This window comes from Grampus griseus (assembly GCF_964374135.1).
Source record: "Grampus griseus genome assembly, chromosome: 17".
Classification (NCBI taxonomy): domain Eukaryota; kingdom Metazoa; phylum Chordata; class Mammalia; order Artiodactyla; family Delphinidae; genus Grampus; species Grampus griseus.
In genome coordinates this window covers 29,389,075-29,403,832 of record NC_139011.1, presented here as the reverse complement: position 1 = coordinate 29,403,832, position 14,758 = coordinate 29,389,075, and the positions used below count along the sequence as shown (strand labels likewise).

The following is a 14,758-nucleotide window of genomic DNA, read 5'->3' as shown; positions in this document are numbered from 1 at the left end:
AAATGTAGAGAAATAAAGAACATATGTCTAAAGCATATTTTCTTGACCCTATCCTACTGAAAATGTGCTTATTTCCTGCTCTTGGTTTAATCCATCACAATCTACAACCATCTTTAGTTATAGTATCTAATACCTAATCCACATGTTGCTGTCAGTTTATATACAGAAAACAAAAATTGGAGAGGTCTTATTACTATTGCCTTTTGAAAAGTAGATGCTTGCAGAGATTCTGGTTCTAAGTTGCTAAATAGTATTTTCTTTTGTATCCTACCAAGTTAAAAGCCACTTAAAAAAAAAAAAGTAGATGCTGGTCAAGTAATGTCAAATAAGAGGAGTGAGTTGTTTTCAAGTTGAAATCATAGGTAGGGGCAAGTTTTTATATTTAAATTGTAGCACAATCCTGAGAAAATACTACGAAAATACGAGGGCTTAAAGAATTGCGCCATATTATTACTAACACCTGAAGTATTGTGAGCTGAGGCAGCCACGAGCAAAAGAGACAGAAAGCTATCTGACCATCTGTCAAAGCATCACCTAAAGTACTTTAGCAGTCTGATTGCTTAGATGGGTCAGAAAGAGAAAGGGCATTCCAGACACAGAGCTACTAAATGTGAGGGAGGGGCTCAGAGCCCCAAGGCTCCTGGACAGCCAGGGAGCAAGGGGGCAGAGAGGAGTGCTGGGTGTGGCCCCACCAAGACAGCCTCCGGGGGAGGGCCATCGTGAAAGACTGCGGATGGAAAGAATAATCTTGAAATCACATTTTTTTCCCCACAACTAATTGAGGACCAAAGATACTAAAATTACAGAAGAAGATGGCCTTAGTAGGAATGGCTGAAGCAAAACAAAGCCAGTGGGCTCAACACTTCGGCACTTGTGAAATGACCTTTGGGGTATGTTTCACCAGCTATTTCAAGTGGGAGGACATTGGGAGGGGGTGGTGATTGCAGAGTGTCATGTTTTTAAAAACTATTTGTAAAACAAAGTAAAATGATGCATTGGGGTGGAGGGAGAGACCATTTAAAGTCAGCTTCTTCGATGTTGGACAACCATAGCTTTTATCTTTGAATTTTATGATAAGGAACAAGGAAAAGGTACAGGAAAACTTGAGTTTTCTGGGCAAGACGTTGGTCCTACTCTTGGCTTTACCATTAATAACTTGCTACATCTCCATGGACCAGGCAGAGCCTCCTGGATCTCAGTTCCTTCCTCTTCCCTAGTATGTAATGGAAGAATCAATGATGTTCATAAAACATAGCTATTGAGTCAAGAGCTAAAATATCTTTCCCCTAGGTCTTCAAAAGATCTCCTTCATTCAGGTCTCTGATCAAATGTCACTCCCTCAATTTCCCTGAACACCCTACATAATACACTCCCAATCCAAATTTTCACTAGCTCCTTACCCCGCTTTATTTTTCTTCACATAGCTCCCATCTCCACATGAAATTATGCACTCACCCACTTTTTTATTGCCATGATCCCACTAGAATAAACACCGTAAGAACTTTGAGCAATACCATGCCTAGACCAATGATTGGTACACAGCACTGCTCAATAAACACCTGATGAATAAATTAAAATTAGTTATCATGGAACTTTACATATGGGACAGAAGATTTCAGGTTGAGGTGGTGTTGGCCAATCCTGTGAAAGACTACTGTCACCTCCAAATGACATTCCCACTAACCCCCGCTCCTTGTACGTCAACGTTTTCCAACTTTGTACTGCAGCAACCATGATTTTGTTCTTCCATTTGTCATTTAAATTTCATCATAGCATGTTTATATTTTTCTATTAATATATTGTCTAATGTACAACATAGTCCACACTTGAAAGTCCTTCCATTTGAAACTGCAAGTTAGGGAATTCCCTGGTAGTCCAGTGGTAGGGACTCCACACTTTCACTGCTGAAAGTGTGCAGGTTCAATCCCTGGTCTCGGAACTAAGATCCTGCAAGCCGCGTGGTGTGGCCAAAAAAAAATTTTTTTTAAGTCATAATAAAGCTGCAGGTTATATATTAATAGAGTAACTTGGTCCCAACAGGATGAATTCTATTAGTGTGCTCAGGGTGGGAGGGAGGGGAGTGAAGACAGTTACATCTGCTCTGAGTACAGTCTTCATTTTTAGTAGTCTGTTCTTTTTCCCCTTGTTTCCTATACTCATTGTTCAATTGTTTTTCCTCTGACTCATTGTCAGTCTTTCCCTCTTTCCCATCGTCTTTTACGATCCCCTCCTCTTTCTTTCTCCATCCTCCTGCTATCTTGGTAGCTAAAGCATAGGTCATATGCAGACTTTACAAGAGTCTTGGACAGTCTTTGAGGGTTCACTATCTGTGAAAAGGAAGGAGGAGGAAGGAAGAGGATGAAAGCTGCCAGATGTAGGAGGCTTGGCAAATGCACAGTACAGCTACTGGAAAAGTGGTCAGTTCTTGGTCGTAAAACAATGCTCTTGGGCTTACAGTTCTCTTCCTTACCCTTCACATGACAGCCACAAAACCTACCCATATCTTTTGGCAATTAGTCGTAGAGTCATTGGATTTTAGGACTGGACTGGATCTTAGAGATTGCCTACCTCAATACCCTCAATTTAAAATGAGGAAATAGAGGCCAAGAGAGGTTAAGTGACTTGCCAAGGGTCATAGAATTAATGAGTTGACATGGTGCAGAGACCCAGATCTCCTGATCACCAGACCGGAATCCTGAAGAGTGAGAGTCAGAAAAGCCCAAGGTACTCCACAGATTATGTCATCAGAAATGAAAGAAAGGATAACTAATCAAGAAAAGTTTGGAAATGAACAGTAACTTCAAGTCATACATCAATCCATGACTTAAGACATTTCCAAATATTCTTTCACTGTTTAAAAGCAAATAAGCATACAATAATTAAGGGAAAATAGGCAAAAGCATTACGCTGTTGTTTTTAAATCTTACAGCCATTTATTGTCTCATTTCTAATAGTTTTCAGTGTAATATCTTATATACTTAGGACTACTCCATTTCGCTGACCTCTAACTTATGGCTTCCAGTAATGAAAAGCAGCTGATTTTAATGTGCCCATGCTCCAGTGTGAAGGAGGCTAAGGCTGCGTTTGTGTGCAATCAGGTTAAGATTGGCTCCAACGGGAGAAAAATCCATACATATGTTGAAAAGATCTGAAAAATGCCTGTATTCCCAACCTGATTACGACTTACATTTTTGCATGGTTTGTCAAAGCAGATCACCGAAATCAAGTCAAGATGTAAAATGGGATAAAGTGGTTTTCTTCTCTATTCTTCCATTAATCCCCGTGACCTATTGGAGAAAGGAACTTTTTCCTCTCTCACCTGAGGCAAGGTGGGATACTCCACTGGAAGTTATGCCAATTTTTATCAATTGGTGCTCAATTTCCAAAATTAACTTTCTAGTTTTCATTTCCTACATTTGTAAATTGAAGTTATTTTATTGCAGAGTCATTTTCCATTTCTATCAACAATCCTATGTTAGTTCCCTTTTTTAAAAACATAAAACAAATTCCAATATAATTTTTTAAACCTACTAACTTTAAAGTTTACTCAAAAATTGAATTTATTAAACTGAATATGTAGATACGGGATTAGAGCAATAGCTAGTCTCTCCTAATGTCTATCCTAATAAATAATATTTGGTAAAACCTAAATGTAAATTAAATAAGAGTTCATTGCTGGTTCACTTGTCAAAAAGAGAATATTAACAGATGATACATAAACATCTGTTTTGACATAATTTTAATTGTTGACAGTGTCAGGTTATATCTATTAAGACAATGCACTGTTGCTTGAAGCATAAAAAATAAAAATGCAATAAACATTACAGGTTAAAAATTTAGCTGTTACCTACAAAATTCTCAAGCAAGGCTGGGGCTGAGTCAAAATAGTTTCAGAGGGGAGGGGAACATGCTGGCTCTTGTTACACATAAGCATGTTTGTTATAGGAGCATTTTCAGGTTAATTTTTGCTATTAACGTAAACCACAATTGGGGGACCACGTTGCTGGAAGAGGAATGGGGGGGTAGTTATATAAACAATATACAACAAAGAAAGTCTTTATTTCCAATACCTGAATACATCAGGTTTGTTTTTAGGTACAAGGTTGCAGGTTAAATGCTCTCAGCTATCCAAGAAGTGGCTTATTAGTTTTGTAAGAAAATATTTTCTTATATTTTGACTGAAAAATACCCAGTTTAACTGAACAAAACCATCCTTGTTAGTGAAAAGCAGACCCAAAAAAACTTTGTTTCAAAGACTCAGCAAAGAAAAGCAAAACTAATTCAAGAGGAAAAGCTGCCTTCCTAATAGTAGCTTCTGAATCTGGATCTAATAGTTCTCAAAGGCCGACTGGAGTCTTCAAGTCTTAAGTTTTGTCTTCCTCTATGGATCATAGACATTCTCTATGAGGCAGCATAATATGGATATAAATCCATTCTAAGCAGATATATATTCCCTCTCTGGGCTATAGCCACGAAGCTGAAAAGCTATGCCCAACAGGAAGAACGAAAGCAAACAAAAGTTTTGACTGTTTCACAGGGCAATTTTCTAAACACAACTTTCTTTTTTGCTTTCCTACTTTGTGCACTAGAAAAATCCTAACTTCATCTTTGGCAATGCGGCAGCCGCTAGTGATAAAATAAATAGTAACAAGAGATTATGCTTTCAGAAGCACAGCACCAGCGCTAAGAACTGCATTTCGACATACGGACTCGGCTCCAGCCAGCACCTGAGCTATGTACACTTCTCCTAATTTGTAAGTGGGCCTAATCCTGTTATTACAGAATAATTACTACAAATCAGCACAATTACTACAAAGACACAAATAAACATACACATACCAGTAGCTCTTTTCCACAAATTATTATCAAAACAAAGAGAACCGGCTAATTGTGGTAACATTAAGACAATGTTTATTCCTCCCAGTGTTTGGGCAAGTTTATTTTAAGTTGTCATCTTCAACTAGTAATGATACAGATGATTTTACAGATTCCATAAACCTTTCTAATCTAAACTGTTCTCAGCTGAAAGTTGGCTACTTCTCTTAGAGCAAAGGCCTGATTTCACGAGAACTGGCTTTTATGGTACATTAGCAAAAAAAAAAGAAAAAGTAAAAAACCAGCGCGCACACACACACACACACTTTTAGAAATCTCATTTTAAAAGCTCATTTGTAATGTAGTCTTCTAAATTATTTTCAAGGTACCATGAAATTAAATATTCACTTTACATTCTTCACAGTTTAAGCATTCGTCTCTAAGGAAGTGTAACGTGGAATATTCACACCAATGTTATTATCAGGTTTCCCTCATAGATAAATACTTTTTTGGGAGCGAGAGTGATTAGACAGGAGGAGAATTCAGAAAGCACACAGCCCACAATAGGGATTATCTGAACTCACCTCCTGGACAATGCCTCACGGCCATCTTACATCTCCTGGATTCAGCGATCGTTGGACATGGTATCGTGTCTTTTGCTGGCTTTTTAACAATTTGCCGTGTTCTGGTTTCCAGACCCCACTTAAATCCACATGTGCGATTATTTCTGCTACAAGTTCCCCATTCACTCCAATGGCCAACCTCACATCCTTCTAATAGAGAGAAAACAAACACGGATGACAATTTGGTATACATTTCTCCACCATCACCAAATTTACATAGCAGTGTTTCTCTAACTCCCCCACCTTCAGATACCAAGAATTAAGTTGTACAGCCCACAAGACCTGTATACACCTTTCAGGAACTTTAACTCTTTGAATTATGAAGTTATAGATAAAAGTAAATAACTACCACATAAGTACTTTAAAAATTACTATTTGTCTTAGTTCATTTTTTGAAGGGATGCTACTGGTCCATTCTAAAGACATTGAAATATATAATCTTTAAAAAGTTCAACAGCTAAAACCTACAGTAAAAGATACTCTTTTCATACCATGACAGGACACAAAATTTTACAGGTTAATTCTGCATGCACCCCCCCCCGAAATTCACAAGTGTGTTAGTTTTATTGTGGAAGTAAGTATATGATGAAAAGGATAGTGAGTGTTTCGCATTTTCTGATTGTCTCAATTCTTTTAAAAGGTGTCTTACACTGCAGTATATATTTCTTACTCCCTAAATTGATACCGCACATTACCATAGTTTGAAAAGTAAACAAATATGGTCAGATATTTGAAAATGTATGTTTTGCCTAGATATGTAAGCTTTTAGCATCCCCTTTTGTAAGTTCATATAGTGGAAAAGTAGGTTACTCTCCAATACCCTGCGATGAGAGGAAGGGGGAGGAGATAAAAGCATAAAAATATGCAAAGTTAAACCTCCTCATCAAATTCACCATTAAAAACCCCATCACACTAGCAGATGAGGACTCAGGCCTAGAATTAGTATTTCCACATTCCAGATCTCAGCGGGCGTCATGGGAACTCTTAGATTTTTCAAAGCTACTTAAGATTTTTATTTAGGGGAATGCATAGGACTCTATGGTTAATCTGTTAATAGTTAAGTGTTTCATAAGCATTTCCACTGAACATTTGTAATAGGTGTGGGTCTTGCCTCTCAAAAGCGAATTCAACGTACTGAATATGCTCTTCTAGTGACTTTCTTATTTTGCAGTAAGGTGTTGCCTGTATGCCTGTATTAACTCACACATATATAGGAATATATGTACACATTTCTTCAAAAACCTCTCATTTAAATGTGTTCTCTGCAAGCTTCCGAATACATAATTACAGACTACTTCAAAATTTCTACAGGGAAAACGTTCTCAATTTAACTCTCCGTTTTAAAGAGATGGAAAGCCTCATTTAGAATACACTGCTCTGTTGTACACCATATCAGATGTATAACATGTCAAATAAAATTCAGGCATGGCAGGGGTGGGAGTGGTGAAGATGCCATCACACCTAAGATTAGATTGAGGCATTTATCAAAACGTAGGTACTGACAGATCTTTACCTTTTAATCAGTGGTATAAAATTACCGAACTTTTTTTAAACACTCAAAAAATATAAAATTTATAAAATGTGTATTCCTAATTATTACTCACAAACAGCATATATATGTATATTAAATTATGCATTCTACATATCTAAATTTAGTAAAAGTAAAATTGTTTTAATGCACTTTGCAACATTCAGTCAATCACCAACAAAGTACATTTGGCACAAAAAATCTCTTCCCAATTGAATTTTTTTCATACAAATGGCTAAGCAAGAAACTCCATAATTAACACATGTAACAACAGTGACAGACCAGCTAACCACACGGCACGGCTTGAAAATCTTGTTTTTCTTCTAAACAAAATGCTTTTCTCTAACGGTTACTAATAACTTTATAAGCTAATTAAGAAATGGATGTATTACATAGATAATAAAAACATTATTCTCAGCATTTAAGTGGTTTAACTTAGATGTAAAACTAACAAATTTTGAAGCAAAATGTAATATATGATACTGCCTAACAGCATAAAGTCAGCAAAGAACTTAAATAATTTTCAGTTCGAATAAATAACAAGAGAACCGATTTGTTTCTATGATGAATACATCCAGCATGCATTCTTTTCCCCCAAGAAACGGGTGTTAAAATAAAAGTTGAAGTTTGAAAGTTACATGGAAAACTACTCACCCACACATTCCATGGTTTCATCTAATGGTGCAAAACCATCTGGACATTCCTCAAAGCAGCGGCCTCTATGCAAATAAAAGCCTACTTTGCACTTGGTACAAAAGTCTTTGCTAAAGCAAGAATCACAGTTTTCTATTCTGCATCCTAAAAACAATTTTAAAGAGAAAGAGAAAATTTCAGTCAAAAATTTACTGGTTTTGCAAATAAAACTTTCACAAACTCACCGGTTAGCTCGACTGGAATTCTAGTGGTCAGAGAAATATGTGTTCAACTCATTTGTTTCCTCATGCCATCTCCTTCTAAATCACTCCTACCTCTTCCAACAGCTCACCACATCAATAGGCTAAGACAAAATTCCAGCCCGGGGCCCTAGGCAGCATGAGACCCTTCAGAAATTTTTGCAACTCCAAATGGGATTAAAACGAAGGATTAAAAAGAAAAACACTCCCCCTACAAATTACATTGCTGGTGGGATTGAAATCTGTTCTGCTCTTCCAAAGACCTTCTATGAAAAACACAATGGGAACACTCTAATCAGTATATTCTGTTCCAAGACAGTAAGTTAAAATTCTGTTTAATGCATTTACTTTCATCAGAGGGTGTCTTAACTAGGAGGGGTACTTTAAGTCATTTTTTGGAAAACCCATAATACATTTCCTTAGTCCTCACAACAGTCCATCAGGGTGAGCAGTGGTACCCCTATTTTGCAAATAAGGAACCTGAGACTTAAGCCACAAAGCTGGTAATGGCTGAGTTGGTTCTGAAAGCCCCCAAATGGACTGTCTTCTAAATCTGTTCTCTTTTCTCTATAACACACTAACTGAATTTCGTTGGAAACAGTTGGTGAAAGAGAAATGCTTTCAGTTCTGCTAGGTGTGGTTTTGAATCCCAGCTCTGCCCTTACCAGCTATGTGACTCTGAATGGCTACATGCCTCTCTGAGCCTCTGTTTCCTTCTGTATAAAACAGGGATGTCACTGACTTTACAAGGTTATTGTGAGGATCTACAACAATATATGTAAATCGACTAGCTCATAATCAGTAGTCTGCAGATAGAAGCACCAGTGAATTAGAAACAGAAACATGTATTTTTCCACTAAACCATTCACATTACAAGGTGTAAAAAGAAGCAATAATTTACAGGCTTGTATTCTAGGTCAGATTCCCCTGTATTCGAGGAACAGCTGGGCCAGAGGTAATTGGTTTGTAGGGGTGAAAATAAATAAACTCTAAACTACTCTTCAAGGAGAAGGAAGGAGAGGTCGGAGAATTGGTTAATTGAAAGGAGAGGTTTTCGACAGATTACAGTACATTACTACTTGTAACAGATTTAACTGATGGCAATTAACAGCACATAAAGCTCTACGAAAACTCCCTGGCAACACTTTTATTCTTTTAACAAGCCTCTGAGTGCCAGTACTATATTTGGTGATTTAACGATTCAGAAAAGCTTTAAAAACTAGTTTCCACAACCGAAGATATAATTGAATAAAAAATATAACCAAAACATGAAATCATTGAATATCAAAATTTTGAAAATTGAGAAGATAAAACCAGAATACAAACACTAAAAAAGTTTGTTAAAATAGATTACATTATAAATAATGACAGTTTCTAGACTTATAAAAAGAAAACGGCAATCTTCACCTTTCAAGTTTGAGTCTAAACATGTCTGCATGTATTAAGTGACCACCATGAAGCAGCTAATTCTTCTAAAATGTTACCCAAATTTACAATTGGAAAACCAACTATGTGTGGGTGAAAGTCCATAGTCAAATTACACTATTGCTCTTTCAGGGGAGGATGGTGGACACAGAAGAATGGTTTATCACCCTATAAAATGTTCATTTGCAGCCTTAAATGCTGTAACCTATATTTTTATAAAACGGTGGTCTATCGCTGGTCAGTAGCTTCTTAATCATGGTCAAAATACATGACCATCATGTCCACAAATTGTTGGTTTTCTTGCTACATTTTTCGAAAAAGCAAGCAGCCCTTCCTGTTAGCAGAATTATTTTCCAAGAAATAATGATAAACATTCCAAAGGATAAAACAGACCTAAAGGGTGAAGAGAACAAGGCATTTATATATTTTTTTAAAAAAAGGACTATACATTTCATAAGTCAATTGTTATGTATAAGATCTGATTGTTTTTTGTTTTTTGTTTTTTTTTTAACATGGCCTGCACCTATGAGCTTTTAGGCCAAAAAGTTATAGCAATAAGCATTTGGAAATAATTTTACAAGGTCCTTTCCTGATCTTTATTGTTACTTGTAGCTCCCTTTCCTCATTTCATTCCATGCTCCTAAACCAGTTCACAGAATGTGGAATTTCTGAAATACCTATCATTCTCTCTAAAGTCCCTTAGGACTTCTTCAGGCATAAATCTGGCTAGAAGAAAGCTTAATTATTTGTCCTCAAATTTCAGTACAATAAAAATCTGATGAATTCAAATTATAAAATACTATAACCATGAAAAAGCACAAGGTGAATTATAAGCAATGACTGAGAATAAGCTGTGAGCCGCATCATTAAATGAAAAATGGCAAGTGGCAGGATATATAGAGTATGATGCAATAAAAGCACATATACACGTGTACGTGTACATATATGAAGTAGCGTGAGAAGTTAATTTGGGAAGGGGAAATAGCGGAATTTTGAAATGTTAAAAATTATATTTCTGGGCTTCCCTGGTGGCGCAGTGGTTGAGAGTCCGCCTGCCTATGCAGGGGACACGGGTTCATGCCCTGGTCCGGGAAGATCCCACATGCCGCAGAGCGGCTGGGCCCGTGAGCCATGGCCGCTGAGCCTGCGCATCCGGAGCCTGTGGTCTGCAACGGAAGAGGCCACAACAGTGAGAGGCCCGCGTACCGCAAAAAAAAAAAAAAAATTATATTTCTGAGTCATGTGAATCTTTTTAATTGCAATGTATTTGTGTATTAAAAGTAAAAGAGAAAAAGATATTTCAATATACATTTGTGACCTACTTAAATATACAGAAAATGCCACTGTATTTACATTCTAAAAGAAATTCTTTTGATTTTTAAACAGGCAAGAATGAATAAAGGAATGTTATCCCATCCCAATTTTTTTTCAGATTTGGGAGCATGAGGTTATACCCCTTATGTGATAACGCTGAACCTGCCTTAGCCTTCAAAATAATCATTTGACCATCTCTTGCCAGTGTCCTTTGCTTTCATATGTTCAATGGTGCTTTCCAAATCATTAGGAAAAAAGTTAAACATTTTTTTATTCATTGAAGCATTTAAATAAAAGCTCTGATTGGTGCAAAGCTGTAACGACGTCAAGAGCTCCACTGATCTTCCTGGTCTCCGTCACTCTTCGCCACAACGTAAAACCAAAGCAGGCCGCCCACATACTTAGCAGCCTGAACTGACACAATGCGTTCACTCACAAACACCTTTGAGCCGAAAAGTTTTTTGTTTGTTTGTTTTTTGCGGTACGCGGGCCTCTCACTGTTGTGGCCTCTCCCGTTGCGGAGCACAGGCTCCGGACGCGCAGGCTCAGCGGCCATGGCTCACGGGCCCAGCCGCTCCGCGGCATGTGGGATCCTCCCGGACCGGGGCACGAACCCGTGTGCCCTGCATCGGTAGGCGGACTCTCAACCACTGCGCCACCAGGGAAGCCCGAGCCAAAAGCTTTTTAAAGCTAACAGCGGCATAAAACCAACTACACTGCCAGTCTGCTTCTTTTCAGGGATTCACATCAATTCTACTAACTCATTTTTTCATACAAAAGTAAAACAGGGCTTCCCTGGTGGCGCAGTGGTTGAGAGTCCGCCTGCCGATGCAGGGGACACGGGTTCGTGCCCCACTCCGGGAAGATCCCACATGCCGCGGAGCGGCTGGACCCGTGAGCCATGGCCGCTGAGCCTGCGCATCCGGAGCCTGTTGCTCCGCAACGGGAGAGGCCACAGCAGTGAGAATGCCCGCGTACCGCAAAAAAAGAAAATTTATATATATATATATATATATATATATATATATATATATATATATATATATATATATATAAAACATTCTCATTACGAATAAAAATTCAAAACAGTACAGAAGGTTTAAAGGAAAAGATAGAAAGTCTTCCTTACCTGATGACACATCGGGCCTACTCCCCAGAAATAGCCACTGTATTAACATTTCAGGAAAATCTTTATGTCCATTTTATAAATAAATGAGTTTTAAAACACCAATGGGATCATTCAACAGACTGAAAAACTTTTCAAAAATTTATACTGACTAAGAAAATGGGTATATCAAACTTTACTAAACACGGGTCTTGTCTCTAGAAACCTGGGCTTTAAGTCCTTGTTCAGAAATACAAGACCCTGTTTTATCCAATTTACATGCTTCTAAATTATAGTGCCTCCTCAAAACTGTAATCCACCAAGTGAGGGCTGCCAGTATCAGTTTAAGTAAAATTATTGTCCAAGTAAAACTGTGTCCAAATGCAATCTGATGGGGCTGTCATTAGGCAAGGGAGGCTTGCTCTGGCCAAGAAACAGAAAAATAGCCTGGGTACCCTTTCTGTCCTTCCACAGTAGCCATACCAGCTCCATTATAACATTTCTCAAATTATACTCTAGTTCAGTTCAATAGCTCATTCCAAACATCCTCCAAAAATTGAGTATGTGCCAGGTTTTGTGCCATTTTATGAGAACATAAAATTGTAACACCCATTCCCTGTCCTGGAGGTGGAAAAGCCAAAGAGGGGGCCATGTGGCACTTTCAGGGCATCGCAACATAGCACAGGAGATATTAGAAGCATGTGCTGGGTACATTAGAGGCAGAGAAGATCCATTTCTGTTCTGCCATTACAAACTTTTTTTTTTTTTCCAAGCTCTGAATTCCTTGTTTCTAACACAGTGCCGGACACGTGGTCGAGTTTTAGTGCTTGCCAAGTGAATGCCATTTAAAAACTCAATTCCTTTATATTTAAAATCTCATTTGAATGCTTAATATGAGATTGTTTCAAATGCACTGTAAATATCTTTCATAGAGAAAGAAAATCTATGGTTGCTGGTAAAGGACTACAAATCTTATGGGAGGAACAAACAGTCCAACACCTGAAAACGAGTATAATGGAGAACGCAAATATTGATGTGTGGCAGGTCATGTGTGCTATGGAATTTGGAACCTCCGCTGAGCAGGTCTGAGAGAGACAGAGGGGAGAGCAGAGTCCTGGGAGGGCGACTCCTCCATCGTAACACAACGGCGATGGTTCACGTAGTGCGTGACACCCGATGAAGAGGGGCCGGAATGAACTGGAGGTTAGATGGGTGACGTGGCTACTCTGCTTTAGATGGCTGTGGGTGGAGAATTTCACCTCTTGTTTTATTCAGTTTCAAAAAAGGAGGTAAAATTATAAATTATTTGTGGTTTTAAGTATTTAAGTAACAATTAAAATGAACAAAAATGAAGTAAAGTTCAAATTAGGGCTTGGTCTAACTAGCAGTAAGAGGTCCCCATAGATTACACATGAGAATAACGTGATCAAAATGGTATCTGGTTTGTTCCCTCATTTTGGCAGATAACAGCCCCTCGGAGCCAGGCGCCAGGATGATAGCTAGAGGGAGAGATGAAGAAGCAAAGTTCCTGCACTGCAGGATATTCTGTCTACTAATAGGAAAGGTACCCAGGCAGGCAACAAGGTAATAATGTAACTACGCTAAAGTCTTTACAGTGAACTGGGGAGAGGGTATTTTCAGGAAATTAAGCTACCTGAGAGCAGGGATAGAGGGGAGGTAAGGAAAACCACTGAGAGTCTCATGCTCTAAGAGCTAACAGTCATAGGGAAAGGAGTTACAGTGAATCAACAGAACCAACAAAGTGGGTGGAGGAGAAGATGAGCTGAGAGAAGAGAAAGATCCAGTTATCCCCCTCCCCTGCCTCTTCCTTTGGTGCCGCAGCTCTCAGGGCCTTGACACACCGAGAGTTTTATTTATCTCCCCAGCAAAATCTAGATGACAAAAACCACCTCTTATTTGAATATCTCAGAGCGGCTAATAATATAAACAAAAAAATGAAAACCTTAAATGAAAAACAGAGAAAAAGCAGCCTCTGTTCAACCCAACTGTGAACACATAATTCTATAGGTTACAATCAATTATTAGAGAAAGGAAAGAATCAGTGAGGTAGAGAGGACCTCAGACACACGCTGAGGAATCTGTTATTTCTTGGGCCCCAGGGCTGTGGGCTGCAGGCTCCTCAGCACACTGTGAATATCCAACCGCCTCTTGTTCTCTAATTGCCCTTTCGTGTCAGCTTCCTGGCACCTCCTTCAGAACGTGGCATACACACCCCTGGTGGGCGGCTGGCGGCGAGATTTAGTCTTCAGTTAGCAGTTGCAAGGATCAAAGAGCATCAAGTCAACCCCTGGAAAACCCTAGAGGTTTCTTGGCCCAGTGTATACTAACATCTGAACAGATATTAAAGGGACAGGTTGTTCCAAAAGACATTTGAAATTAGACTTTTAGCAGTGTTTTCACATGGAAAGTACTAGACTGTGCAACTTCATATGAGGTTTCTTAAAATTGTTTAAATATTTTTAGGCTTCTCTAACAACTTCAAATACTGCTGTTTAACATTCCTTCTCAAAACTTGCAATGGTTTATAAATATCCCTAAATAAAGTTTTTAAGCTTTACGTTACACAAATCATGCCTTTCTAATGTGTACTATTGCAGTAATCCCATTAGAGTAGGGGCTGATGAAAACTTATGACCTAAAATCTAAAATTACATTTTTTCTAGTAGGGTCTAGTTACATGCAGCTCATCAGAAGCTTCATTATATTTCAACCTAAAGAAAATAAAGGACAGATTCAGAGGTTTCAGGACTCAGTGTTTCATACTTACAACTGAGCTATTTGAATGATGATGCAGTAAACCAGCATTAATTTCACTAAATTAAGAGAAGATCCAGGGTAGAAGTCTGTGTAAAACCCACCAGAGTGGATTTAAATAAAGATTGCCTTTATTAGCTAGGAGAGTTAGCATAGAGTGAAATGCAACTATGTCAAGTGCAGAACAGGACATTTCAAACAAGAGCCAAGGTAGGGAATAAGTACTATGCTGAGAATATAGTGGCCTTTCAAATAGTACAGTGGTGAGCGGGTCTGAGGT

The 14,758-nt window shown here is 38.3% G+C and overlaps 1 protein-coding gene across 3 annotated transcripts in view; it reads right to left on the bottom strand.

Moving 5' to 3' along the window:
* The window catches only part of RSPO2 (R-spondin 2), a gene marked incomplete at both ends in the record, with an annotated part of 159,257 nt that overhangs the window by 51,249 nt on the left and 93,250 nt on the right, over window positions 1–14,758 (bottom strand). For 2 of the 3 annotated variants that reach the window (XM_082675193.1, XM_082675194.1), the window contains 2 exons: window positions 5,400–5,588; window positions 7,621–7,764. In XM_082675193.1, the coding sequence (XP_082531319.1) occupies window positions 5,400–5,588; window positions 7,621–7,764 (333 nt within the window). The remainder of the gene's footprint in view (window positions 1–5,399; window positions 5,589–7,620; window positions 7,765–14,758) is intronic. The other variant, XM_082675195.1, reaches the window with a different exon arrangement.